General features: G+C 41.3%; 1 protein-coding gene across 1 annotated transcript in view; it reads right to left on the bottom strand.

Annotated features, from left to right (window-relative positions):
• Positions 1-2,027: 2,027 nt before the first annotated feature.
• Positions 2,028-26,391, bottom strand: part of TTL (tubulin tyrosine ligase) — a 55,449-nt gene continuing 31,085 nt past the window's right edge. Inside the window, exons 4-7 of the mRNA XM_056567191.1 lie at positions 11,804-11,939; positions 6,229-6,498; positions 3,858-4,001; positions 2,028-2,486 (exon numbers count right to left, since the gene is read on the bottom strand). Of these exons, the coding sequence (XP_056423166.1) occupies positions 2,372-2,486; positions 3,858-4,001; positions 6,229-6,498; positions 11,804-11,939 (665 nt within the window). The 3' untranslated portion in view covers positions 2,028-2,371. The remainder of the gene's footprint in view (positions 2,487-3,857; positions 4,002-6,228; positions 6,499-11,803; positions 11,940-26,391) is intronic.

Raw genomic sequence — 26,391 nt, 5'->3', positions numbered from 1 at the left:
AGGTACAGACAATAGGTAGACCAATCCCCTGGGAGGTTTCTATCCAGGATGGAGTATGTCACAATCATGAGAACAAGATCTTTGTCTTCCTTTTTGTTTAGCCTCCTACTAAGGAACTTTATTTTAATAACTACAACCGATAATAGTACAATATTGATCCAGAGGCAGACTCCTAACACCAACATCATGCAGTAAAGTCTTACTGCTTTTACAGTAAAGAATCCTTGTCTATGGGGAATCCTTCTTTCCTCCATAAAATGGCCCCTTGCCAAGGCTACAGGCTTTCATCTAAAGAGATCATAGGAAAGATCTCTGTACATTCATTTATTTGTACATTGCGATCAGATCGCCCCGAAGACCTTTTTCCAGACTAAACCCCAAGTTTGATAACCTGTCTTGGTGCAGCAATCTACCCATTTCCTTAGTTACCCTTATCTCCCTTCTCTGCATCTGCTTCCTTTCAGCCATGTCCTTCTTACATACAGGTGCCCAAAATTATACACAATATTTCATGTTTGTTTGGTCTGACTAGTGAGCTCTATAGAGGCAAAACCAGGCTATTGTCATGTGCATTTATGGCACTTGAAAAGAAAATGTGTATGGTAGTATTATATAGGCAATTAACACATTTGAATGCATTTTATTTATTTTTGCTTTGTATTTATTATGGTACAAAAAACTTCATAGAATTTAGCTGTTTCTCTTTTAATTGCAAATATAGTTGTGGTGTCTAGGTACAGGACCTTGTCCTGTCCCTGTCTTAAGTCCCCTCAGTTAGAGTCCCTCCATTCCACAGGTCTCCCCTGCAGGGCTTACCCTTTACTCGCCTCGCATAATGTATTGTAAAGGTATAGTGTATATTGGTCGTTATATATAAAGTGATGTACAAAGTTGTATAAATGTATAGGATCTTCCTGGGTCATGTGATACTGTCATGTTATGTACCCAGAGTTCTCTGGGTTCAGGACCTACAGGCTTGACAACCAATGGGATTAGTCCAGCCTCCTTAGTATATAAGGGGCTGTAGTCTCTAAATTCACTGTCTTGTTCCTGCTCTCTTGTTTCTGACACTCAAGCAAGCACAATCAGCATATCTCAATTCATCTTATGTAGGCAAAAGCCTAAAGAACGAGCAGCCACTAAAACCGTGAGTTATAAAGCTCTATCTACAAATTCTTTGTGACTACTATTACTACTATTCAAAATCAAATCCTATAATTAGTAGCACAGTGGCCTGCTTAAAGCTATTAGTCCCAGCCAAGCCTGTGAGGAACCTGCATCCCGATTACCTCCAGAGAAACTGTTTAATTGTAAAGACTGTTTGTACAAGAAGTTAAGTAAAAGTTCCAGTTATCTCATAAATCCTGCTGTGGACATTCCAATTATTATCCTGCTGTTTTTGGGCCGGTTGTCGGCAGGGTCTTCTATCCAGAACAACCGCATCCTGGTGTCACGACAAACCAAGGGTTAATACCACCATACCCTGTAGCATCATTTCTAAGGCAGAAAAAGGCCAAGGCTGTTGAGGAGAAAAAGAGCAACATTTTTAATAGCTACCATTGGGAATAGGTTTTCCCCGCTCCCATTGAAGTCAGGGACACTGCGCTGTTTCGGACAAAGAAATAAGCGCATTTTCCATATTCAAAACATACCTTTACATGGCAGCCATAAGGATGAATGAAAATCCATGTAATATGAGGATTTTTTTAGTCCACTAGAATGGAAGTTGTTCTCAGAGTGTCTCTTTATTCTAGCTCATAAAGCCGGGCACAAAAAGGAGGTCCCTGTCCCTTGTACCTCCATGTGAATAAAGCGGCGATCGAGTGAGCTTGCTGGTGCTCTATTTACTATAGGACTGAAGGACATATGAGGGCACAGCACTCTGGTCCACCACAACTTGACCTCCTTTCTATTCACAAAGCATGTAAAGACAAGACTCTTTTACCTTGATATTTTCAATGACTTTTTAGTCCCTTATTCATAAACCGAAAATCCTGTTTGCCCTCAATAACCACAGAAAACAGAAATGATTTTTTTTTTTGCTTTCTTAAGGCTTTTACTTCATATAGGTTTGTAAAAATGTATAGACAAGAAAACATTCAAGCGCTAAACATTCATAAAAAAAAGGCTCCTTCATTTACAGTTAAATAAAAAATAATAATTTATATATATTTATATATAAAAACAAACATACTGCTTAGTGTGTAAAATCATAAAAGCATTTTTGCCTCATCTTCGCTTTCCATGGTCTCATTCTATCCAGTGCAATTACCAATTACTTGGCATGATAGTGGGCGGGATAATTTATCTGGATATCAAACAGTAATATGTGGCAGCAGTGCTTGGGTGGGTATAATGTAAGGCAGAGTCTTCAGAGTTTGATGAACGTATTGTCCTGCGTCTGCTTCTGTACAATGTCACTAAGAGGAAAGACAGAGGAGATAGCTAGATCCACAATGCCTTGGCAAAGTTCTGCATACAGCTTCCTATAAATAGAAAAAAAATACATATTAAAGAACTTGTGTTTTGCTCCAGTGCTTCTTAGTACAAGTACTATAATAAATGGTGCACAGCAACAGACAAAGATTTTTTTTTTTTAGATATTTAAATCAAAATATTCTATCCATTTACTCTAAGTACATGAATTTACCTCGCTAGTCTCTTTTTTATACACCTTTTTTTCTGTAATTCTGTTCAATTGGGCTAGACTCTGTACCTCTAAATTAGGCCAGTTCAGGGCCATCAATTTTCTTGCCAGATATAAAATTCAAAGAACACCTATCCTGATATAGTGTGACTGTACTTCTAACCTTTCTCCCCCGGATGTTATCCAATCTGCCCAAGACACATTGTTGCTGAAATTTCTATAATAGTTAATGATAAGTCCCAATAATAAAATATTCCGTGGGCATAACCAGAAATTCTGCAGTATGCACGGTGCAGCAGAATCCCATTGAAAACAATGGGGGTCTGCTGCAACAATCAAGCTGAATTTTTCTGTCTGATTCCCCTTGGAAATTTCACCGTGTGAATGGGACCTAACTGGGAAAGGGGCAAAATGATAAATATCAACCCATAATGTCAATGATTTTCCTGGTGGTATATGTGGTCTAACATTTATAACATAGATAAGTTAAGATAGGTAAGTCAGATTCAAAAACAGTTTTTTTTTATGTTGTACATCTTGTAAAAACATTAACTATTCTAATATACTACAAAGGAAATTATTATATATATATTTTTTTTTTAAAGACCACTTTGGGTCCCCACACCATCTAGAACATCTTTTTCTGCTGCATCATCATCTTTGTCTAAGCTGAAGCACAGGCAAGGACAAAGTCCAGTAAATGAGGGTGGGACTAGCATTCCTGTGCTTACTTCTGTCCTATCAGACTCCAGTCTGAAAACTGAGAGGAGGCAGACTTAAGAAGGAAGAGGAGTCATACAGAGTGAGGGCAAGAGACAGACATGCCCCTCCAAAGCTCATGATGAAAAACCAAGTAAGCAACAGAAAGAAGGCATTTGTGAGAGAAATAAAGGGGCTAGACACAAAAATATATGTACATAATAAGGATTAGGTACTAAGCAACATAACAAAAAAAAATTTTCACTGCACAAATACATTAAAGAGAAGCTTGCATGGAACAGTAGTTAAGTATGAGCCCTGACACTAAGTGGACAACTGTAACAGGCATTTCTTTTATTTATTATTTTATTGTATTCATTATTTTATTTTCTGTTTCTTGTACATGACCAACATATTGTTTGTATCTGTACACTAATTGAAGCAGTTTTTTCAGGATTGGTGTGGGCAGTTTACATACTTATCCGATGCACAGAACCACTGTCATACTTACTGTGCACAGGCAGGGGCACCATTGACTTCAAGTAACCAAACCTTCAAATCTTCATCCACCATAAAGTCAAAGCCAAAGAGCTGAAAACTCTGGTAAGGCAGATGCTTTGTGCTGATTGCAGGTTCTATACAAGTCAGACAGACTCTAAATGGAATAAAATTTATAGATACATTACACAAATCAATGCAGCCAAAACAGATGCCAGGAACAGAGCTGTTCTAGACTTGAAGTTTGATTCACCCAGGCGTACTTTGTAGCCTTGACCACTCTGTTAATAAGGGCTTTGTTTGTTCTAACTTTGCCCAGCCAAGTGTCTGCGGCACCTTTAGTTATTGGAAATTAATTTGCTTTGTACCTGCATCAGATTATTCTGGTTTGTTGGTTACCCAGCTTCCTAAACTCTGCTGACCCTGAACTTCTAGCTTCAAGATTGTACCTCTAAAACACAAGAATGTCCTTTGTATTCAAAGTCTGAACTTCTACAAATGTCCCAGCTTTTCAGCTCTGAAGTATACCTGAAGGCCAGTTCACACTAAGAAATTCCAGGTGGACATTCCATTTGCAGTGAGAAATTGGCGCTATGACTGCACAGACCTGTGCCATCTCCATTGACTGCATTGCAGTCCGCACAAAATTCAGCTGAAAGAATTAATAGGTTCAATGGAATTCCGCTCAGGAATTTCCAAACTGAACTTCCTGCTGAAATTTCTTAGCGTTAACTGGCCCTAACTCTGCATTACATTTAAATGGGCACTGTCACCTACTTTATTTTTTGATATGTTGTAGTACTTATGTACTACAACATATCTCTAATATACTTTTATTATTTATTTTTTCATTAAAAAGGTTTAATTTACATTTAAAAACCGGCTACTGAAAAAGGACTGATTTTGGAGTGGCAATCAGTCCTTTTTCAGTTAGGCTGCACTCGCTCCCTGCCTGTCAATCAGACAGGCGGGAGCGAGCGCATTGGCTCCCCAGCCACTGGCTGGGAGGCCACTCCTCCCGCACATCACGGCCACCGCCTCGTTGCCGCCGCTGTCCCTGCACGCCCGCTGCCGGACTCTGCAGTAACTGCAAGTGTAATGAGGGAACGGGGTATGCGACGCGGTGGTGGGGGTGGGTGGTAGGAGGGAACGGGCTAGTGCCGTAGCGGGGGGGGGGGGGGGGGGGGGGAACGGGCTAGCAAAAAAAAAAAAAAATAGGATGGTGGGAGCTACCCTTTAATAGTAAGCGACTACTGTGTTGTTGCCTCTTAATGGCTTTTAAAGGGAACCAAGCAACAGATTCTACCATATATAATGCTGTCTACTTAGGGAGCAGAGCGATGACACAGGCCGACAATCAAGCCGAGGGGGTGGGACCATGGCCGGAGCGACAGGACCCGAGAAGTATAACTCCCTGCCCAGGGGACTACTTACGGGGCGGCCGGGGGAACTTTATAACTTCATATTCTCACCATCCCCGGGGGGGGGGGTTTCAATGTTTTAAAAATATTTTACCATATATAACGTGTTGTCAAGCATTATATGTGGTAAAATCTGCTTCTTAGTTCCCTTTAAGTGCTTTATAGACTGAAATTTACAGTGGGAGATTCAGTGTGAATCTACAATTTTCATAGTCATGAAAATAAAGAAAACTTTGAATGAGAAGGTGTGTCCAAACTTTTGGTCTGTACTGTATATATATTCACATGCAAGTGAATACACCACAATACCTTACTTGGAACAAAAAATAAATTATAATTTAGATCACTAAACCCATGATTATAATACAAATTCATAGTAACACATCACATCCTCTATGTCTTGTTTTAGCCAACATGGACACTGTCACTCTTCAATGAATTATAGCAATAGGCATTTTAACTCATGCAGACAGTAAATCAAATGACAGCATTATTAGTGTGAACAGTGTTATTATCCTAGCCTGAACTTTTAAGGGGAATGTCAACAAATTCAGAAAATAAGCCTATTTTAGTCAATTGGGACCAGGATTTACATGCATGGTTGCTCTTGTGTAAGTGAGAGTTGGGGTAAAGGACAAGCCTACAAACCATGGCTTTATGTTCTATTTGTGTGGTAATTCAGAGGATATCAACACTTGCTCGTCCTAAGGCCTATACTCATCTGTTCTTTAGCTCACTATTGTGATGGGCAAGTGCCTATACAGAGAGGATTGAGATCAATTGTAATCTTTTAGCAATTACACACAGAAAATTATCTATAATGGTATGAAATAAATGACTAAATACTGCTGGAGATCATGCAACATACATGAAAGTGAAAGAATATGGTCTTCACAAATACATGTGCTACCCCATCAAAAAAAAAAAAAAATTCTCAAACAGGTTATTGATTTAAGACTGTACCTTATTATTTGCTTTATCTGGTAAAGGATGCTATTTTCTAGATTGATATTTAAGGAGGTCATAAGGTACTGATTGAACTCTTCAAAGAACATCTCATTTCCATCCTCATATCTCCCGTAGTTTTTCGAATGTTCCTTCTGAATGCAGTGATTGGTTAAGTGGCTTGTCATGTCTTGAAAGTCTGAGTCATTGTATGGTTCAGAGGACGTCCTTAAGACTCCCTCACGGTAGAGGAAAATGTTATACTGATTGTCCACAAGGACCCAACTCCTGCAAGTAAACAATGAAGAAACAATAAGGCTTTATTTCAATTTAATCAGGAGATTGGTACCAAATAGTTAACAGTTCTTCATGGTAGGATATCATTGAATCATATAAGGAGGGTTGTTTCAAACATAGCATTTAGAGGAAAGTCATGTTGGCGGTTTAAAAAAAAAACAAAAAAAAACATGCACTACTAAAAAACACGTTTTTCTTTACTTTTGTTGCATTTTTTGCTTTATTGTTTTGTTATTTAAACAACATATGCTAATTAAAAGGGGAACTCCGAGGGAAACAAGTGGGAAACAAAGGTTTTCAAATCAACTGGTGCCAGAAAGTTAAAACAGATTTGTAAATTACTTCTACTTCAAAATATGAAGCCTTCCAGTACTTATTAGCTTTCGTATACTACAGAGAAATTTGTGAAGTTCTTTCCAGTCTGACCACAGTGCTCTCTGCTGACACCTCTGTCCAGGTCAGAAACCATCCAGATTAGAAGCAAATCCCTATAGAAAACCTATTCTGCTCTGGACAGTTCTTGACACAGACTGAGGTGTCAGCAGAGAGCACTGTGGTCAGACTGGAAAGAACTTCACAAATTTCTCTATAGTATATATATAGTATGCAGCAGCTGATAAGTACTAGAAGGGTTAAGATTTTTAAATAAAAATAATTTACAAATCTTTTTAACTTTCTTGTACCAGTTTGAATAAATTTTTTTCCACCCGAGTTCCCCTTTACCCTCTTGGGGACACAGGACGTATGCATACGCCCTGCATCCCCGATCCTTAAAGACTCAGGGCGTACCTGTATGCCCTGAGCATTTCCGGTCCCCGACGATCACTGGGCGGGGACCAGACCGGTATGTCTGCTGAAATCAGGCATCCCGCCCCCCCCCCCCCCCCCATTCAGATCAGCGATTTGCGGCAATTCCGGTTCAATCGGGTCCCGGTGACCCAGAAAAAAAAGGATAAAGGATATTAGGTGCCGTCCAAGATGGCACTTATCATCCCTAAGCAGCAGGAGTGAGGTGGCACTGGTGTTGGGGGATGTTCCTAAGGGCACCTGCTCCGCCCCTGTTCCGGAGGGTGAGAGCGGGTGCCGGGAGCCCTCAACTGAGGCTGGGGCCCCTGATCCCCGGCATCGGGGCCCCAGCAGCTGAGGCGGCGACGGCAGGCAGATCTTCACTGCGCAGCAGCAGGAGGTAAGGCTGGCCTCCTGCTGTTGCTAAGCAACAATGCCCAGCATGTACACAAGGGCATGCTGGGAGTTGTTGTTATGCAACAGCTGGAGGAACAGTTTTTGTGCCTCCAGTTGTTGCATAACTATAACCCTCAGCATGCACGGACAGCCAAAGGGCATGCTGGGAGTTGCAGTAGTGTGCCTCCAGCTTTTGCATAACTATAAGTCCCAGCATGGCCTTCGGCTGTAAGTGCATGCTGAGAGTTGTAGTTTTGCAACAGCTGAAGGCACACTCGTTGCAAAACACTGAGTTAAGTAACAAACTCCCAGTGTTTTGCAACCAGTGTGCCTCCAGTTGTTGCATAACTATAACCCCCAGCATGCACTGGCAACCAAAGGGCATGCTGGGAGTTTTAGTAGTATGCATCCGGCTGCTGCATAACTACAAGTCCCAGCATGGCTTTCGGCTGTCACTGCATGCTGAGAGTTGTAGCTTTTTGCAAACAGCTGAAGGCACACTGGTTGCAAAACACAGAGTTTGTTACCTAAATCAGTGCTTCGCAACCAGTGTCCCTCCAGCTATTGCAGACTACAACTCCCAGCATGCACTGATAGACCGTACATTCTGGGAGTTGTAGTTTTGCAAGAGCTGGAGGCACACTGGTTGTGAAACACTGAGTTAAGTAACAAACTCTCAGTGTTTTGCAATCAGTGTGCCTCCAGCTGTTGCATAACTACAACCCCCAGCATGCACGACAGCCAAAGGGCATGCTGGGAGTTGTAGTTTTGCAACAGCTGGAGGTTTGCCCCCCCCCCCATGTGAATGTACAGGGTACATTCACACAGGCGGCTTTACAGCGAGTCTCACGCTGCAAGTTTGAGATTCAGCAAATTTTCCGCTGCAGCTCAAACTCCCAGCGGGAAAATCGCTGTAAACCTCCGCCAGTGTGAATGTACCCTAAGAACACTACACTACACCAACACAAAATAAAAAGTAAAACACTACATATACATAAACCCTTACACAGTTATCCCCCCCCCCCCAATAAAAATGAAAAACATCTGGTACAGCACTGTTTCCAAAACGGAGCCTCCAGCTGTTGCAAAACAACAACTCCCAGTATTGCCGGACAGCCATTGACTGTCCTGGCAGGCTGGGAGTTTTGCAACAGCTGGAGGCACCCTGTTTGGGGAACACTGCCGAAGGATAATTTTGGTATCTAAGGCAAGTGTAATTCTTGCATCCGGGTCCGTCCCCATGCAAATACCTAATGTAGGCCTCAAATGCGCATGGCGCTCTCTCACTTTGGAGCCATGTCATATTTCAAGGCAACAATTTAGTGCCACATATGGGGTTTTTCCGTACTCTGGAGTAATTGCCTAACACATTTTGGGGGCTTTTTCTCCTTTTAACCCTTATGAAAAGGTAAAGTTAGGGTCTACACTTGCATGTTATTGTAAAAAAAAAATTTTTTTACACTAACATGCTGGTATTGCCCCATACTTTACATTATGACAAGAGGTAAAAGGAAAAAAAGACCCCCAAAATTTGTAACACAATTTCTTCTGAGTACAAAAATATCCCATATGTGTGTGTAAAATGCTCTGTGGGCGCACAACAGGCCTCAGAAGTGAGGGCGCACTATGTAAATTTGAGGCCTAAATTGGTGATTTGCACAGGGGTGGCTGATTTTACAGCGGTGCTGACATAAATGGAAGAAAAAAATAACAACGTGTGACCCCATTTTGGAAACTACACCCCTCACGAAATGTAAAAAGGGGTATAGTGAGCCTTAACACCCCAAAGGTGTTTGGAATTTTCGTTAAAGTTGGATGGAAAAATGAAAAAAAAAAATATTTTCACTAAAATGCTGACATTACCCCAAATGTTTCATTTTCACAAGGGAAAATAGGGAAAAAGCCCCCCAAAATGTGTATCACCATTTCTTCAGAGTAAGAACATACCCCATATGTGGATGTAAAGTACTCTGCTGGCGCACTACAATGCTCAGAAGAGAAGGAGCGCCATTGGGCTTTTGGAGATAAAATTTGTCCGGAATTGAAGGCCACATGTGTTTACAAAGCCCCCATGGTGCCAGAACAATGGACCCCGCCCACATGTGACCCCATTTTGGAAACTACACCCCTCACTGAATGTAATAAGGGGTGCAGTAAGCATTTAAACCCCACAGGTGTCTGATAGATTTTTGGAACAGTGGTCCGTGAACATGAAAAATGTAATTTTGTTCCAAAGATCTGTCAAAATGCCAGTGGGGTGTAAATGCTCACTGCACCACTTATTAAATTCTGTGAGGGGTGTGGTTTCCAAAATGGGGTCACATGTGGGGGGGGGGGGGTCCACTGTTCTGGCACCATGGGGGGGCTTTGTAAACACACATTGCCCCCGACTTCCATTCCGAACAAATTCTCTATCCAAAAGCTCAATGGCGTACCTTCTCTTCTGAGCATTGTAGTGCGCCTGCAGAGCAATTTAGATCCACACATGGGGTATTTTCATACTCAGAAGAGATAGGGTCACAAATATTGGGGGGCATTTTCTCCTATTACCCCTTGTAAAAATAAAAAATTTGGGGAAAAACCAGCATTTTAGTGAAAAATAAAATTTCATCTACACATCCGAATTTAAGGAAAAGTCGTCAAACACCTGGGGGGTGTTAAGGCTCAATGTACCCCTTGTTACGTTCCTTGAGGGGTGAAGTTTCCAAAAAAGTATGCCATGTTTTTGTTTTTTCGCTGTTCTGGCACCATAGGGGCTTCCTAAATGCGACATGCCCCCCAAAAACCATTTTCAGCAAAACTCACTCTCCAAAATTCATAGTGCACACACAGAGCACTTTACATCTACATATGTGGTATTTCCTTACTCAAGAGAAATTGGGTTACAATTTTTTTTGGGGGGGGTGGGGGGGGGTTTCTCTTCTTTTACACCTTTTTAATAAAATAAAAAAATGGCTCTACAAGAACATGCTAGTGTAAAAGAATGAAGATTTTGAATTTTCTCCTTCACTTTGCTGCTATTCCTGTGAAACACCTAAAGGGTTAAACTTTCTGAATGTCATTTTGAATGCTTTGAAGGGTGCAGTTTCTATAATGGGGTATTTATCAGAGAAAAGCCCCTCAAATCAACTTCAAACTTAACTAGTCCCTGAAAAATTCAGATTTTGAATTTGTGAAAATTTTGAAAATTGCTGCTATATTTTGAAGCCCCCTAATGTCTTCAAAAAGCAAAAACATGTAAACTTTATGATGCAAACATAAAGTAGACATATTGTATTTGTGAATCAATCTATAATTTATTTGGAATATTCATTTTCCTTACAAGCAGAATCTCGGAATCAGAATAAAAGGTAAAAGCATCTCAGAGTTATTAATGCATAAAGTGAGAGTGGTCAGAATTGCAAAAAAGGGCTGAGTCCTTAAGGTGAAAAGGGGTTAAAAAGCTTGGTTCACATGGTGCAATAGAGCACCAGCAGAACATGCCGTCACAGGACCATTCGAAAATGCATAGTCTCATAGATGGCAATGGATTTCCGTGTGGACTCCGCAGATAGAATAGACAATAGACTCCGGAATCGGGATGTTGCATCAGAGGTTTGCACAGTGTAGCAGAATCCCATTGAAATCAATGGGACTCTGCTGCAGTGGAATGTCAGTGTGGAATTTTTCTGCAGAATTTTGAACGGAAATTCCATTGTATGAACATGGCCTTACTACAAGAGTTCTGGCCTTTTGACAGTTGTCACCAACATTACTGTCACTATACTACTACTACTACTACTACTACTACTACTACTACTACTACTACACGATAGGAACTAAAGATTCAATGACAATGCACAAAAGTGGCCATCTCTTTAATTAAAAAAAAAAAGGTACCAGTGTACCAACGTATCTGTTATCAACATTGTTCAGTGTCATTTTCCAACAGTAGATCTTCATAAAATCTTGGTAGCTGGAATCTTAAACCATTTTAAAATAAAATAAACCAATTTTTATTAAAAAATTGCTGGGAAAAATATCAATGTGTTTTTATTAATGAGTTTTGTCTGGAAAACACCCTTAAATATACAGTAATTCACAATTATTCTTCATAAAACAGTGAACCCATTACCTGATGTCAAATTTGCGGTGTCCTGGTTCCAGAAGCAGTGGGTTTTCTAGGTATTTCTGTATTACATGAACTTGGCCTTGATTGTCTATGAAGTCGAGAAGTTGTGTTGCATCAGAGGATATAAGAATTCCTTCTCCTGCACGTGAAGCAAAAAGTCAAGGTGAACAGACTATTTTGTATTTCTTGGAAAAACTGCTGGTAATATGCACATTGAAATAAAAAAAATAAAAACATTATTTTAGAAAAAGGCAAACCAATTTTTCAGCATAAGATGGCTTCAAAAAAGCAAAAAAAAAACAAAAAACAAAAAAAACATGCAGATAGAAGTTTCAGGCACATGTGTTTAAAGGGGTACTCCAGCCCTAAGACATCTTAGCCCATATCCAAAGGATAGGGATAAGATGCCTGATCACGGGGGTCCCGCTGCTGGGGACACCTGCAATCTTTCATGCATCACCCTGCTATAATCAGCCTCCGAGTGAACATCCTCCGGGTCTGATGAATCACGATCACAAGGTGGAGTATCGTGACGTCACGGCTCCGCCCTGTGTGACTTCACGCTCTACCCCCCAATGCAAGCCTATGGGAGGGGCCGCCTTGTGATGGTGATTCATCAGTACAGGAGGATGTTCGCTCGGAGGCTGATGATAGCAGGGTGTGCATGAAACATTGCGGGGGGTCCCCAGCGGCGGGCCGATACGTCACGATACTCCAGCCCCGTGATTCATCAAACCTGGAGCAATGTTCGCTCCGGAGGCTGATGATAGCGGGGTGCTGCATGAAAGATTGCGAGGGTCCCCAGCGACGGGACCCCCATGATCAGACATCTTATCCCCTATCCATTGGCTAGCAGATAAGATGTCTTAGGGCCAGAGTACTCCTTTAAGTAAATTAGCACAGGATCAGAAGCAGAGCCATTTATCTGCTCGTTGCATACAAAAAAAATAAAAAATAGAAAGACATGGTATCCTGCTCCCAAAAAAGTCAGATTAAAAGTCCAAAGTTTAATAGGTCATTTAAAAATTTTAAAAATGCACCCATCTCCAGGATGTGTCATCATCTCAGAGGTTGTCTCCATTTTTTGTTGTTTGGTGGTGCCACTATTTGGTTGTTTAAACTGCTTTGACTAAGATTCAATTGCAAAATGCTCAACGTTTCCGTATCATTTTTAGATACTCCCCTCCTAATTTTATTCATTTTTAACATGACCTATTAAACATTGGGCTTCAAAAAAAAAAAAAAAACTGTGTGTGAACATGACCATACAATTTTTTTTTTTTAAGCAATTCCAATAGCATATCGCTAGCTTTCAGCCCAAAATTTTAAGATCTCACAAAAGTCATGCATTAAGAAAAAGTAGTAAATATAATGAAACTCTCCAGTGACATATAATTTACATCAAAAGAAGTGATGATCCATGAAGAAAATGTAGAAATCAAGGTCACAGCAACTTTAATAAGAAACGGTCACTTTTTAAGTCCTTCCCAATTGTTGACCGTATGTGTTGATGAGGGAGGTTTCCATTTTCCAAAAATATATGCATCTATATCTTAACTCCTTCCCTTGGCAAGCCTTTTTTTTGTTTTTCCATTGTCGTATTCCAAGTGCCATAACTTTTTTTCTGTCGATAGGGGTTATTTTTTTGCGGACAAATGTTACTTTTTAACCCCTTAAAGACACAGCCCATTAAAGGGATACTACCATGCTGACAACTTATCCCCTATCTAAAGAATAGGGGATAAGTTGCCGCGATCTCGCACGCAGCACCCAGCTCTCATCAGGCCCCAGAGCGAACATCGCTCCGGGTCTGATGACTGCCGATCACAGGGCCGGAGTATCGTGATGTCAAGGCTCCGCCCCATGTGACGTTACACTCCGCCCCTCAATGCAACTCTATGGCAGCGGGCGAGACAGCTGTCTCGCCCCTGCCATAGACTTGCATTGAGGGGGCGGAGAATGACGTCACACGGGGGCGGAGCTGTGACGTCACGATCACCGGCCCCCCTCATCAGACCCGGAACGGATGTTCGCTCTGGGGCCTGATGAGAGCGGGGTGCTGCGTGCAAGATCGGGGGGGTCCCCAGCGGCGGGACCCCGCGCGATCAGGCAACTTATCCCCTATCCTTTAGAAAGGGGATAAGTTGTCAGCACGGTAGTACCCCTTTAAGGACAAAGCAGATTTTAAAAGGAAAGAATGAAAAAAATGAAACCGCAAAAAATGAAAATCTATAACTCTTATTTTTCCACCCACAATCCCATCTAAGGATAAGGAATAAGATGTTTACAATGGAGTACCCCTTTAAGAATACTTATTTTGGTGCATGTAGTTTATTTTTATTTTTTTTAAAGTAAAATAAAAAAAATAAAAAGAACCTACATGAATTGGGTATCCTTGTAATCATATGGACCTACAGAATAAAGACCGAAAAGTGTACTGCGTACAAAGGGAAGCCACCAAAATTGACAAAATGGCTTTTTTTCCCTTCCTTTTTTCTTCCTTCAATTTCACCCCACAAATAAAGTTTTGGGTTTTGCCATAGAATTTGTTACGAAATGAATGGGGTCATTACAAAGTGCAATTGGTGATGCAAAAATAAGCCCCTATATGGGTCTGTAAGTGCAAAATTGAAAGCGTTATGATTTTTAGAAGGGGAGGAGGAAAACGAAAGTGCAAAAATGAAAATTGTCTGAGTCAATAAGGCCAACATGGTCTTGGTCCTTAACCCCTACCGGACCCATGACGTAACGTTACGTCCCGACACCCTGGGTCTTAAGGACCAAGGACGTACAGTTACCTCATGGGCAGTTCTGGTCCCCGCCGTTCGCCGGGCGGGGATCGGACCGTGCAAATGCCCAGGGGGGTCACCCCCCATGTCGGTGATCGCCGCAAATCGCATGTGAATTCAGACAAGCGATTAGCGGCTATTCCTGCGATGCGGGTCTCGTGTGACCCGCTGACCCAGAGATACAAGGTGATCGGGGGTGTATGATTCACCTCCTATCACTCACTGTATCTATGGGGAGGTGGCGATTTCGCCACCCCCCCAGGATCGCTGCTATTTGCTGGATGATCGTCCAGCCAATAGCAGCCAGCAGGGGAGGAGTTAACAGCATCCTCCTGCAGCTCCCGCGGCTGGCTGGGTTCAGTCAGCGGTCAGAGCTGCTGGAGGAAGCCGGGGACCCCCCCTCTGCCGCGATCGGAGCCCCCAGAGAAGAAAAGAAGCCCCCCATAGATCAGGGAAAGCATACAGCCCAAGGAAAGGTAGGGTAAATAGTAAAAAATAAAGTTAAAAAAAGTTAAAAAAAAATCCCCCCCCCCCTGACCCCCTAATAGGTCCCCAAGGGTCTTCTGCAGTTTTTCAGTGTGACCCGGGCCCTATTAGGGGTTCAGGGCGCTGCATTAGCCCCCCCCCCCCCATTTTTTTTGGGCTGCAGCATTTTTCCCCCCCATATAACGGTGTGTGATTTCTAATCACACACCGCTATATATAGTATACACCAAGCACACACACAGTTCATACCACCCTCCCCCACACACACACACACTCTTCATTTTAATTTTCCACAATTTGACCCAAATGTACCAAGTCCAGAGTACATTCCAAGTTTTAACCCCATAAAACCAATTGCCCAAAAAAACTATTTAATCCAAAAAAAAAAAAAAAAACTGATAAGACCTCTGGGGGTATTTTTTTTAATAAAAAATGGGTCATGGGTCACTGAGTCACTATCATCAGGGACTTTTTATGTTGCCTCAAATGCGCAGCGCTCTCTCTCCACCTGAGCGGGGTGCGCATTTGTGGCAACAAGTTAGGGACGGCCACACATATCACATTCCAGAATGATGATTCAGAGCATAGGGTTTGGGGCGGGCATATTTTTTTGTTTTGGCTATGCTCTGGGTCATCATTCTGGGAACATAATCTGTTTTATAATTTTATGTCCCACTGTACCCCATTTTAGTTACTTAGTGTACCCCAGTTATTTACCCCATGTAATGCCCCTTGAGGGGGGATCCCACTGTTCTGGCTCCATAGGAGAAAGCCAAAGCTCAAGGACCCTGACTGATCTCCGGCACCTCTGAGACCGGTGTGCATGCTGTTTACGCCCAGACTTGAGGTATGTCCTTACTCCAAAGAAATGTATTTACACATTTACAATGACATTTTCTCCTTTTACCACTTGTGAAAATGAAAAATTTGGGGTAACCCCAGCATTTTAGTGTAAAAAAATCAAATTTTTCATTTTCACATCTCACTTCATGAATATTTATCAAACACCTGTGGGGTGTTAAGGCTCTCTGTACCCCTTGTTATGTTCCTTGATGGGTGCAGTTTCCAAAATAGTATGCCATGTGTTTTTTTTTTGCTGTCCTGGCACCATAGGGGCTTCCTAAATGCGACATGTCCCCCCCCCATTTCAGCAAAATTTGCAAATGTGACTCCTTCTCTTCTGAGCATTGTAGCGCTCCCGTAGTGCATTTGACGTCCACTTATGGGGTACTTCCATACTCAGAAGAGATGGGGTTACAAATTTTGGGGGGTATTTTCTGCTATTAACCCTTGCAAAAATGTGAAATTTGGGGGGAAACACATTTTAGTGAAAAAAAAATTATGTTTTTTTTACATATGCAAAAGTCGTGAAACCCCTGTGGGGTATTAAGGCTCACTTTATTCCTTGTTACGTTCCTCAAGGGGTCTAGTTTCTAAAATTGTATGCCATGTGTTTTTTTTTTTTGCTGTTCTGGCACCATAGGGGCTTCCTAAATGTGACATGCCCCCCGAGCAAAATTTGCTCTCAAAAAGCCATATATGACTCCTTCTCTTCTGAGCATTGTAGTTCACCCGTAGTGCACTTCAGGTCAACTTATAGGATACCTCCATACTCAGACGAGATGGGGTTACAAATTTTGAGGGGTATTTTCTGCTATTAACCCTTGCAAAAATGTGAAATTTGGGGGGAAACACATTTTAGTGAAAAAAAAATTATGTTTTTTTTACATATGCAAAAGTCGTGAAACCCCTGTGGGGTATTAAGGCTCACTTAATTCCTTGTTACGTTTCTCAAGGGGTCTAGTTTCCAAAATGGTATGCCAGGTGTTTTTTTTTTATTTGCTGTTCTGGCCCCATAGGGGCTTCCTAAATGCGACATGCCCCCCAAAAACCATTTCAGAAAAACGTACTCTCCAAAATCCCCTTGTCGCTCCTTCGCTTCTGAGCCCTCTACTGCACCCGCCGAACACTTTACATAGACATATGAGCTTACTCAAGAGAAATTGGGCTACAAATACAAGTATAAATATTCTCCTTTTACCCCTTGTAAAAATTCAAAAATTGGGTCTACAAGAACATGCGAGTGTAAAAAATGAAGAGTGTGAATTTTCTCCTTCACTTTGCTGCTATTCCTGTGAAACACCTAAAGGGTTAAAACACTGACTGAATGTCATTTTGAATACTTTGGGGGGTGCAGTTTTTATAATGGGGTCTTTTATGGGGTATTTCTAATATGAAGACCCTTCAAATCCACTTCAAACCTGAACTGGTCCCTGAAAAATAGTGAGTTTGAAAATTTTGTGAAAAATTGGAAAATTGCTGCTGAACTTTGAAGCCCTCTGGTGTCTTCCAAAAGTAAAAACATGTCAACTTTATGATGCAAACATAAAATAGACATATTGGAAATGTGAATAAATATATTATTTTTTTGGAATATCCATTTTCCTTACAAGCAGAGAGCTTCAAAGTTAGAAAAATGCAAAATGTTATATTTTTTCATAAAATTTTGGGATTTTTCACCAAGAAAGGATGCAAGTATCGACAAAAATCTACCACCATGTTAAACTAGAATATGTCACGAAAAAATCATCTCGGAATCAGAATGATAACTAAAAGCATTCCAGTTATTAATGTTTAAATTGACAGTGGTCAGATGTTCAAAAAACGCTCTGGTCCTAAGGTGTAAAATGGCCTGGTCATTAAGGGGTTAAGGGGTTACATTTACATTGTTCACTGTACTGTCAAAAATAATATTAATGCTTTATTCTGTGGATCAGTACGATTACAGTGATACCAAATTTATATACCGTATAAACGCGAGTATAAGCATGATTTTTCTTGCTGAAAACGTCTCCTTATACTCACTCATGAGCACACACAAAAAAAAATTAGATTTAGGCATTCCGGTGGGGTGGGTGGGGGGGGGCCGGGCAGTCCATCTTCGCTGCATGGACCGTCCACATTCCAGTGGGGAGGGCAAGCCAGTCTGGGCCGTCTATCTACACCTGGGGGCCCTCTTCTCCGCTCCAGGCCGGCCCCGGACTAGTGACGCTGCACTGATGCCGCCACACGCAGTCTGCTGCGCACAGACGTCCCTGTGTGGTGGCGTCAATGCAGCGTCACTAGACCAAGAGAGCAACAGCTGGGAAGGTGAGTAAACAACAAAAGGGGGGTCTGTATGATGATGGAGGGGGTGGCGGTCTGGATGACGACAGGGGGGGATAATGACACACGTGAGGATGACAAGGCGGTTCTGGATGACGGGGATGATTTATTTCCTACCCTAAGCTTATACTCGACTCAATAGGTTTTCCTAGGTTTTGTGCGTGAAATTAGGGGACTCTGCTTATATTCGGTTCGGCTTATACTCTTATTCTTTTCTTACAATGTCATAGCAGAAATTTTTTTTTAAATTAAGATAATTAGTGTTGCCACATTAAGATATCTATGATACTGCAATCATGGCTTTTTTTTTTTTTTTTTTTTTTTTTAACAGTGATCAACTTGTGGGATGAATAATAAAACAATATCATTGTTCAGGTCATTACAGACGTGGCGATACAATGTATGTGTGTCCTATGGAAATAAAAGAGGATCCCCTTAGCCAGGGATCACCAGGGCTGCTGCAGCAGATAAGCGATGCACATACGATCCTTATATGCAGTGGTCATGGTTTGACTGCTGCATGTGAAGGGTTAATCTACCAGGAGCCCAGCTATCATACTGATGGCCGGGCTCCAGAAATTCCTGAACAAGCTTATTCTAGCACTGCTGTGAAAACAAGGCAGGCTAGAATAGGTTCCCTTAATGACCGACAGAAAAATAAAACATTGGCTGTTATTAAGAGGTTAATAATATAGTTCTACAAAAAAAAAAATTGTATTACATAACACGCCCTTAGAAAAGCAATATACTGTAAGCAGGCATGAGCAGCAATGTTGCCTCTAAGCATAAGAGACTGGGGAAAGACTCCTGCAGCTTTGGATATAATTCAACAGAATAAAGTCTAGCAAAGAAAACACTCAAGGCTTCTACAAATACACATACACACACACACTATTTTGTTTAGCATTTTTAAATGCTTGTAAATAATAAGGAACTTAAAAAGGGGTATTCCAGTGATAAACTTTATTTCATATCAACTGGCTCCAGAAAGTTAAAGGGGTACTCCGGTGGAAAACTTTTTTTTTTCTTTTTTTTTTTTTTTTTTAATGAACTGGTGTCAGAAAGTTAAACAGATTTGTAAATTACTTCTAATAAAAAATCTTAATCCTTTCAGTACTTTTTAGCAGCTGATTTCTACAAAGGAAAATCTTTATTTTTTTTATTTCCTTTTTGTTCTTTTTTGCCCTTATCCGGAACTGTCCAGAGCAGGAGAAAATCCCCATAGCAAACCTATGCTGTTATGGACAGTTCCTGACACGGACAGAGATGTCAGCAGAGAGCACTGTGGACAACACAATAAAGAATTTCCTCTGTAGCATACAGCTTCTAAAAAAGTACTAAAAGGATTTAAAAAATGTAATAGAAGTAATTTACAAATCTGTTTGACTTTCTGTCACCAGTTCAATTAAAAATAAAATAAATAATAAAAGTTTTCCTTAGTACCCCTTTAAGCATATTTATAAATGACTTCTATTAAATAAAATATTAATCCTTCCAGTACTAATCAGCTGCTGAAGTTAAGTTGTTCTTTTCTGTCTGACCACAGTGCTCTCTGCTGAAACCTTTGTCTGTCTCAGGAACTGTCCAGAGTAGAATAGGTTTGCTATGGGGATTTGCTCCTACTCTGGACAGTTCCTGAGACAGACAGAGGTGTCAGCAGAGAGCAATGTGGTCAGACAGAAATGAACAACTCAACTTCAGCAGCTGATAAGTACTGGTAGGATTAAGGGGTATTCCGGGTTTAACTAACGTTTAAATATCCTACCGATTATGAAGAATTATGCTAATTCTACATTTACTTGCTATACCCGCTCAGCCATGGATCGTCTTTTTTTTCTTCTTTATTTGGTCTCCCCAGGTCTAGCGTTTCCGTTTAGGTATGGATGACGTTCGTCTCACAATCCTTTGTGCAAAATGTGGGAACGCAGGGAATGCCAGCACTTTAGGACATACAGATGGACCGCAAACATAATCAGGGGGCTGGCTTGTGAGGAAATACAAGAAATAGCCAAGTCTCCTGATACCAGCTGCCGCCTAAAACCACAGAGGATTGTAAGACAAACGCCATACCTAAACGGAAACGCTAAACCCGGGGGGACCATATAAAGAAGACGATCCACGGCAGAGTAAATGTAAAACTAGAAAGTAAATGTAGAACTAGCATAATTCTTCATAATGAGCAGGATAGTAAACAAATAGTTGAGCCCGGAATACAGCATTAAGATTTTTTAATAGAAATCATTTACAAATCTGTTTAACTTTCTGGAGCCAGGGAGAGATTTATCAAAACCTGTCTAGAGGAAAAGTTGCTGAATTGCCCATAGTAACCAAATAGACCGCTTCTTTCATTTTTTAAAAGGCCTCTGAAAAACAAAGATGAGATCTGATTGTTTGCTATGTGTACCTCAGCAACTTTTCCTCTAGGTTTTGATAAATCTCCACTGAAAAGTTTTTGGTGCTTTCTTTTATTTTTATGCATTTTAAAGAGATATTTTGTGGTGTTTTTCAAGTCCCATATTAACCCCTTAAGGACCCAGCCATTTTACACCTTAGGACCCGGCCATTTTTTGCTCATCTGACCACTGTCACTTTAAACATTAATAACTCTGGAATGCTTTTAGTTATCATTCTGATTCCGAGATTATTTTTTCGTGACATATTCTACTTTAACATAGTGGTAAAAATTTTTGGTAACTTGCATCCTTTCTTGGTGAAAAATCCCAAAATTTGATGAAAAATTGGAAAATTTTGCATTTTTCTAACTTTGAAGCTCTCTGCTTGTAATGAAAATGGATATTCCAAATATTATTTTATTTTATTCACATATACAATATGTCTACTTTATATTTGCATCATAAAATTGACGGGTTTTTACTTTTGGAAGACATCAGAGGGCTTCAAAGTTCAGCATCAATTTTCCAATTTTTCACAAAATTTCCAAAATCACAATTTTTCAGGGACCAGTTCAGGTTTGAAGTGGATTTGAAGGGTCTTCATCTTAGAAATACCCCACAAATGACCCCATTATAAAAACTGCACCCCCCAAAGTATTCAAAATGACATTCAGTCAGCATTTTAACCCTTTAGGTGTTTCACAGGAATAACAGCAAAGTGAAGGAGAAAATTCACAATCTTCATTTTTTACACTCGCATGTTCTTGTAGACCCAATTTTTGAATTTTTACAAGGGGTAAAAGGAGAAAATGTATACTTATATTTGTAGCCCAATTTCTCTCGAGTAAGCACATACCTCATATGTCTATGTAAAGTGTTCGGCGGGCGCAGTAGAGGGCTCAGAAGGGAAGGAGCGACAAGGGGATTTTGGAGCCTACGTTTTTCTGAAATGGTTTTTGGGGGGCATGTTGCATTTAGGAAGCCCCTATGGTGCCAGAACAGGAAAAAAAAAACACATGGCATACCATTTTGGAAACTATACCCCTTGAGGAACGTAACAAGGAATAAATTGAGCCTTAATACCCCACAGGTGTTTCACGACTTTTGCATATGTAAAACAATTTTCACAAAATTTCAATAAAATGTGTGTTTCCCCCCAAATTTCACATTTTTGCAAGGGTTAATAGCAGAAAATACCCCCCAAAATTTGGAACTCCATCTCTTCTGAGTATGGAGGTACCCCATAAGTTGACATGAAGTGCACTATGGGCGAACTACAATGCTCAGAAGAGATGGAATCATATTTGGCTTTTTGAGAGCAAATTTTGCTCGGGGGCATGTCGCATTTAGGAAGCCCCTATGGTGCCAGGACAGCAAAAAATACCATCATGCCATACCATTTTGGAAACTAGACCCCTTGAGGAACGTAACAAGGAATAAAGTGAGCCTTAATACCCCACAGGGGTTTCACGACTTTTGCATACGTAAAAAAAAAAAAAAAAAAATTCACTAAAATGTGTGTTTCCCCCCCAAATTTCACATTTTTGCAAGGGTTAATAGCAGAAAATACCCCCCAAAATTTGTAACTCCATCTCTTCCGAGTATGGAAGTACCCCATAAGTGGACGTCAAATGCACTACGGGAGCGCTACAATGCTCAGAAGAGAAGGAGTCACATTTGCCTTTTTGATAGCAAATTTTGCTCGGAGGGCATGTCGCATTTAGGAAGCCCCAATGGTGCCAGAACAGCAAAATAACCCCCACATGGCATACCATTTTGGAAACTAGACCCCTTGAGGAACGTAACAAGGGGTACAGTGAGCATTTACCCCCCACTGGTGTCTGTCAGATCTTTGGAACAGTGGGCTGTACAAAATTTTTAATTTGCGCAGCCCACTGTTCCAAAGATCTGTCAGACACCAGTGGGGTGTAAATTCTCACTGCACCCCTCATTACATTCCGTGAGGGGTGTAATTTCCGAAATGGGGTCACATGTGTTTTTTTTTTTGCGTTTGTCAAAACCGCTGTAACAATCAGCCACCCCTGTGCAAATCACCTCAAATGTACATGGTGCACTCTCCCTTCTGAGCCTTGTTGTGCGCCCCCAGAGCACTTTGCGCCCACATATGGGGTATCTCCGTAGTCGGGAGAAGTTGCATTACAAATTTTGGGGGGCTTTTTTCCCTTTTATCTCTTGTCAAAATGAAAAGTATAGGGCAACACCAGCATGTTAGTGTAAAAAATTAATTTTTTTACACTAACATGCTGGTGTAGACCCCAACTTCACCTTTTCATAAGGGGTGAAAGGAGAAAAAGCCCCCCAACATTTGTAAGGCAATTTCTCCCGAGTACGGCGATACCCCATATGTGACCCTAAACTGTTTCCTTGAAATACGACAGGGCTCCGAAGTGAGAGAGCGCCATGCGCATTTGAGGCCTGAATTAGGGATTTGCATAGGGGTGGACATAGGGGTATTCTACGCCAGTGATTCCCAAACAGGGTGCCTCCAGCTGTTGCAAAACTCCCAGCATGCTTGGACAGTCAACGGCTGTCCGGCAATACTGGGAGTTGTTGTTTTGCAACAGCTGGAGGCTCCATTTTTAAAACAGTGGCGTACCAGACGTTTTTCATTTTTATTGGGGAAGGGAGGGGGGCTGTGTAGGGGTATGTGTATATGTAGTGTTTTTTACTTTTTATTTTATTTTGTGTTAGTGTAGTGTAGTGTTTTTAGGGTACAGTCACACGGGCAGGGGGGTTACAGCGATTTTCCCACTGCGAGTTTGAGCTGCCGCACAAAATTTGCTGCATCGCAAACATGCAGCCTGATACTCACTGTAAGCCCCCTGCCCATGTGAATGTACCCTGTACATTCACAAGGGGGGACCTCCAGCTGTTGCAAAACTACAACTCCCAGCATGCACAGTCTATCAGTGCATGCTGGTAGTTATAGTTTTGCAACAGCTGGAGGCACACGGGTTGGGAAACACTGAGTTAGGAAACAGACAATGTTTCCCAACCAGTGTGCCTCCTGTTGTTGCAAAACCACAACTCCCAAACATTCTCAGGCATGCTGGGAGTAGTAGTTCGGCAACATCTTTAGAGCCGAATGTTGCCGAACTACAACTCCCAGCATGCTTGGAGTTGTAGTTTGCAACATCTGGAGGACTACAGTTTGCAGACCACTAATACAGTGGTTCCCAATCTATGCCCTTCCAGATGTTGCAAAACTACAACTCCCAGTATGCCAAAACTGTCCAGGCATGCTGGAAGTTGTAGTTCTGCAACATCTGAAGGGCCAGATGTTACAGAACTACAACTCCCAGCATGCCTGGACAGTAAGGGCATGCTGAGAATGTGTAGTTTTGCAACATCTGGAAGGGCACAGTGGTCTCCAAACTGTGGACCTCCAGATGTTGCAAAACTGCAACTCCCAGCATGCCCAGATGCCAAGGGCTGTCTGGGCATGCTGGGAGTTGTAGTATATAGGGTCCCAATACAGCAATGCATGTCGCTTTACGGCGACGTGCATTGCTGTAAAGGGCCCGACCACGGCTGAAGATCCACTCACCTGTCGCCGCCGCCGCCGCCATCTTCCTTGCCGGAATCCGGGTCTTCAGGGACGAGGTAAGTACCGGGGCCGGTCCCCAGCACTCCCCCGTCCCCCGCCGCGTCCTCTGGTCTTCCTCCAGTCCTCTCCGGACTTTCAGGGGCCGGGCAGGACAGGAGGAAGTAACCGCCCCCCCCCTGCGATTGGTCGGTTAACTAACCGACAGATCGCAGGGGATCGGAGGAGGTGGCAGGCTTGCCACCTCGCTCCTATGCTTTAGCATGGTCCTGGCTGTCTGTAACAGCCGGGATCATGCGAAATTACCGGGCGGTCAGGTCCCAGAGACCCGATCAGCCCGGTATTGCCGCAGATCGCAAGGGCGATTTCCCTTGCGATTTGCAGCGATCGCCGACATGGGGGGCCTACATGGCCCCCCTCGGCGTTTGCCCTGGATCCCTGCTGAGGGATTTCAGCAGGGATCCGCTTCTGATCTCCGCCGGGTGAGCGGCGGAGACCAGGAAAAGACATGACGTATGCATACGTCATGGGTCCTTAAGACCCAGGGTGTGATGACGTATGCATACGTCATGGGTCCTGAAGAAGTTAAAGCCACTGGAGGGGGAGGGAAAAAAAAACAAAAACACATGTCCAGAGCAAAACTCAACCAGTGGTACAACTTGGTGTAAATAAATGAACCGTAAAAATGTGATCAGCCCACCTCCCCAAGCTATCTATTGATTTTTAAAAATGACCGCAGGCCCTCTTTAACAATTAATGGGGCACTCCGGTGGAAAAAAAAATGTCATATCAACTGGCTCCAGAAAGATGCGTACATTACTTCTATTAAAAAATCTTAATCGTTCCAGTACTTATCAGCTCCTGTATGCTACAGAGGAAGTTGAGTTGTTCTTTTGTCTGACCACAGTGCTCTCTGCTGACACTCTTTTTATTAGAAAAATACAAAACTTATCAAATACAAAACACAAAGCAAGCTTAACCAGCTATAACATAAATAAGAAATACTCTAGAACCAAAAACAAAACCTCAAACAAAACCCTGCCTAACCGGCCAGCCCAGCTTTACTAAGATACTAAAATACTAAGATATTAAAATATGCCCAAAATATCTAAATCAAACACTCACACGCTTACCGAAAATGAACATAAGAAAAATAAATAAATAAATAAAATAGCACAACTTGGCTTGTCAAAATATAAACATAAAAGTTATCATTACCCGACTATAACTCAAAACCATCCATACTTGGGAACACGCAACAAGAAAACTAAACAGAAACCTCAAAAAAAAAAAAAAAAAAATTATTATGTTTTTTTACTTTTTTTTTTTTTATATATTTTTTTTACTTATTTTTTTACATTATTTATATTTTTTTAATCTTTTTATATATATACATATATATATACATATATATATATATATATATATATATATATATATATATATATATATATATATATATATATATATACATATACACACACACATTTTTTTTATAAACAAAAAAACAAAAAATAAAAAAATAGCAATAATAATAAGAATAATAATAATCAAAATAATCATATCACACATACATTCACTTACAAAATGTCCAAATTAACTGGATCCTCTATCCGGGACTAATGAAAATACCAAAGAAAACATAAAACAGACCAAATAACTGAAATAAACAAAATAAATCACATATCAACACAACAACTGGTCCGGCTATCATAACGCTATAACATGAAACAATATGAAACAATATAGGTATAACAATATAGATATAACACAATATACGTACAAAATTACTAAATATACTATATAAATAAAATATAATATAAACAAAATATATGCACTACAGAAAACACCTACAAGATCAATAGAAAACCCTAGGAAAAACCCTACACTAAAACTGTACCCTCACCCATACCACCCCTCCTGTACATGGGTCAGAGTCCATACCGTTCTTACAGTTCACAAAGTCCAGTCCTTAACTGACCCATGTCAGGTCCCCCAAAGATGAACACCACCACCCACAAGCACACCCTCCCCACCTAGCACTCCTCCCAACCAACTTATACACAAACTTATACACACTGAACCACAACCCACTTTAGGCCCAAGTTTGGTCGCCTGTAAGCCCTTCATACCATATCAGCTTAAAAAGAAAACAAAAAGCTAGCGTGCACATGCATCAGCCCACCACCAGGG

This window comes from Hyla sarda, chromosome 3, assembly GCF_029499605.1.
Source record: "Hyla sarda isolate aHylSar1 chromosome 3, aHylSar1.hap1, whole genome shotgun sequence".
Classification (NCBI taxonomy): domain Eukaryota; kingdom Metazoa; phylum Chordata; class Amphibia; order Anura; family Hylidae; genus Hyla; species Hyla sarda.
Note: the sequence above shows the minus strand (reverse complement) of the source record. Positions and strands in the feature narration are given on the sequence as shown.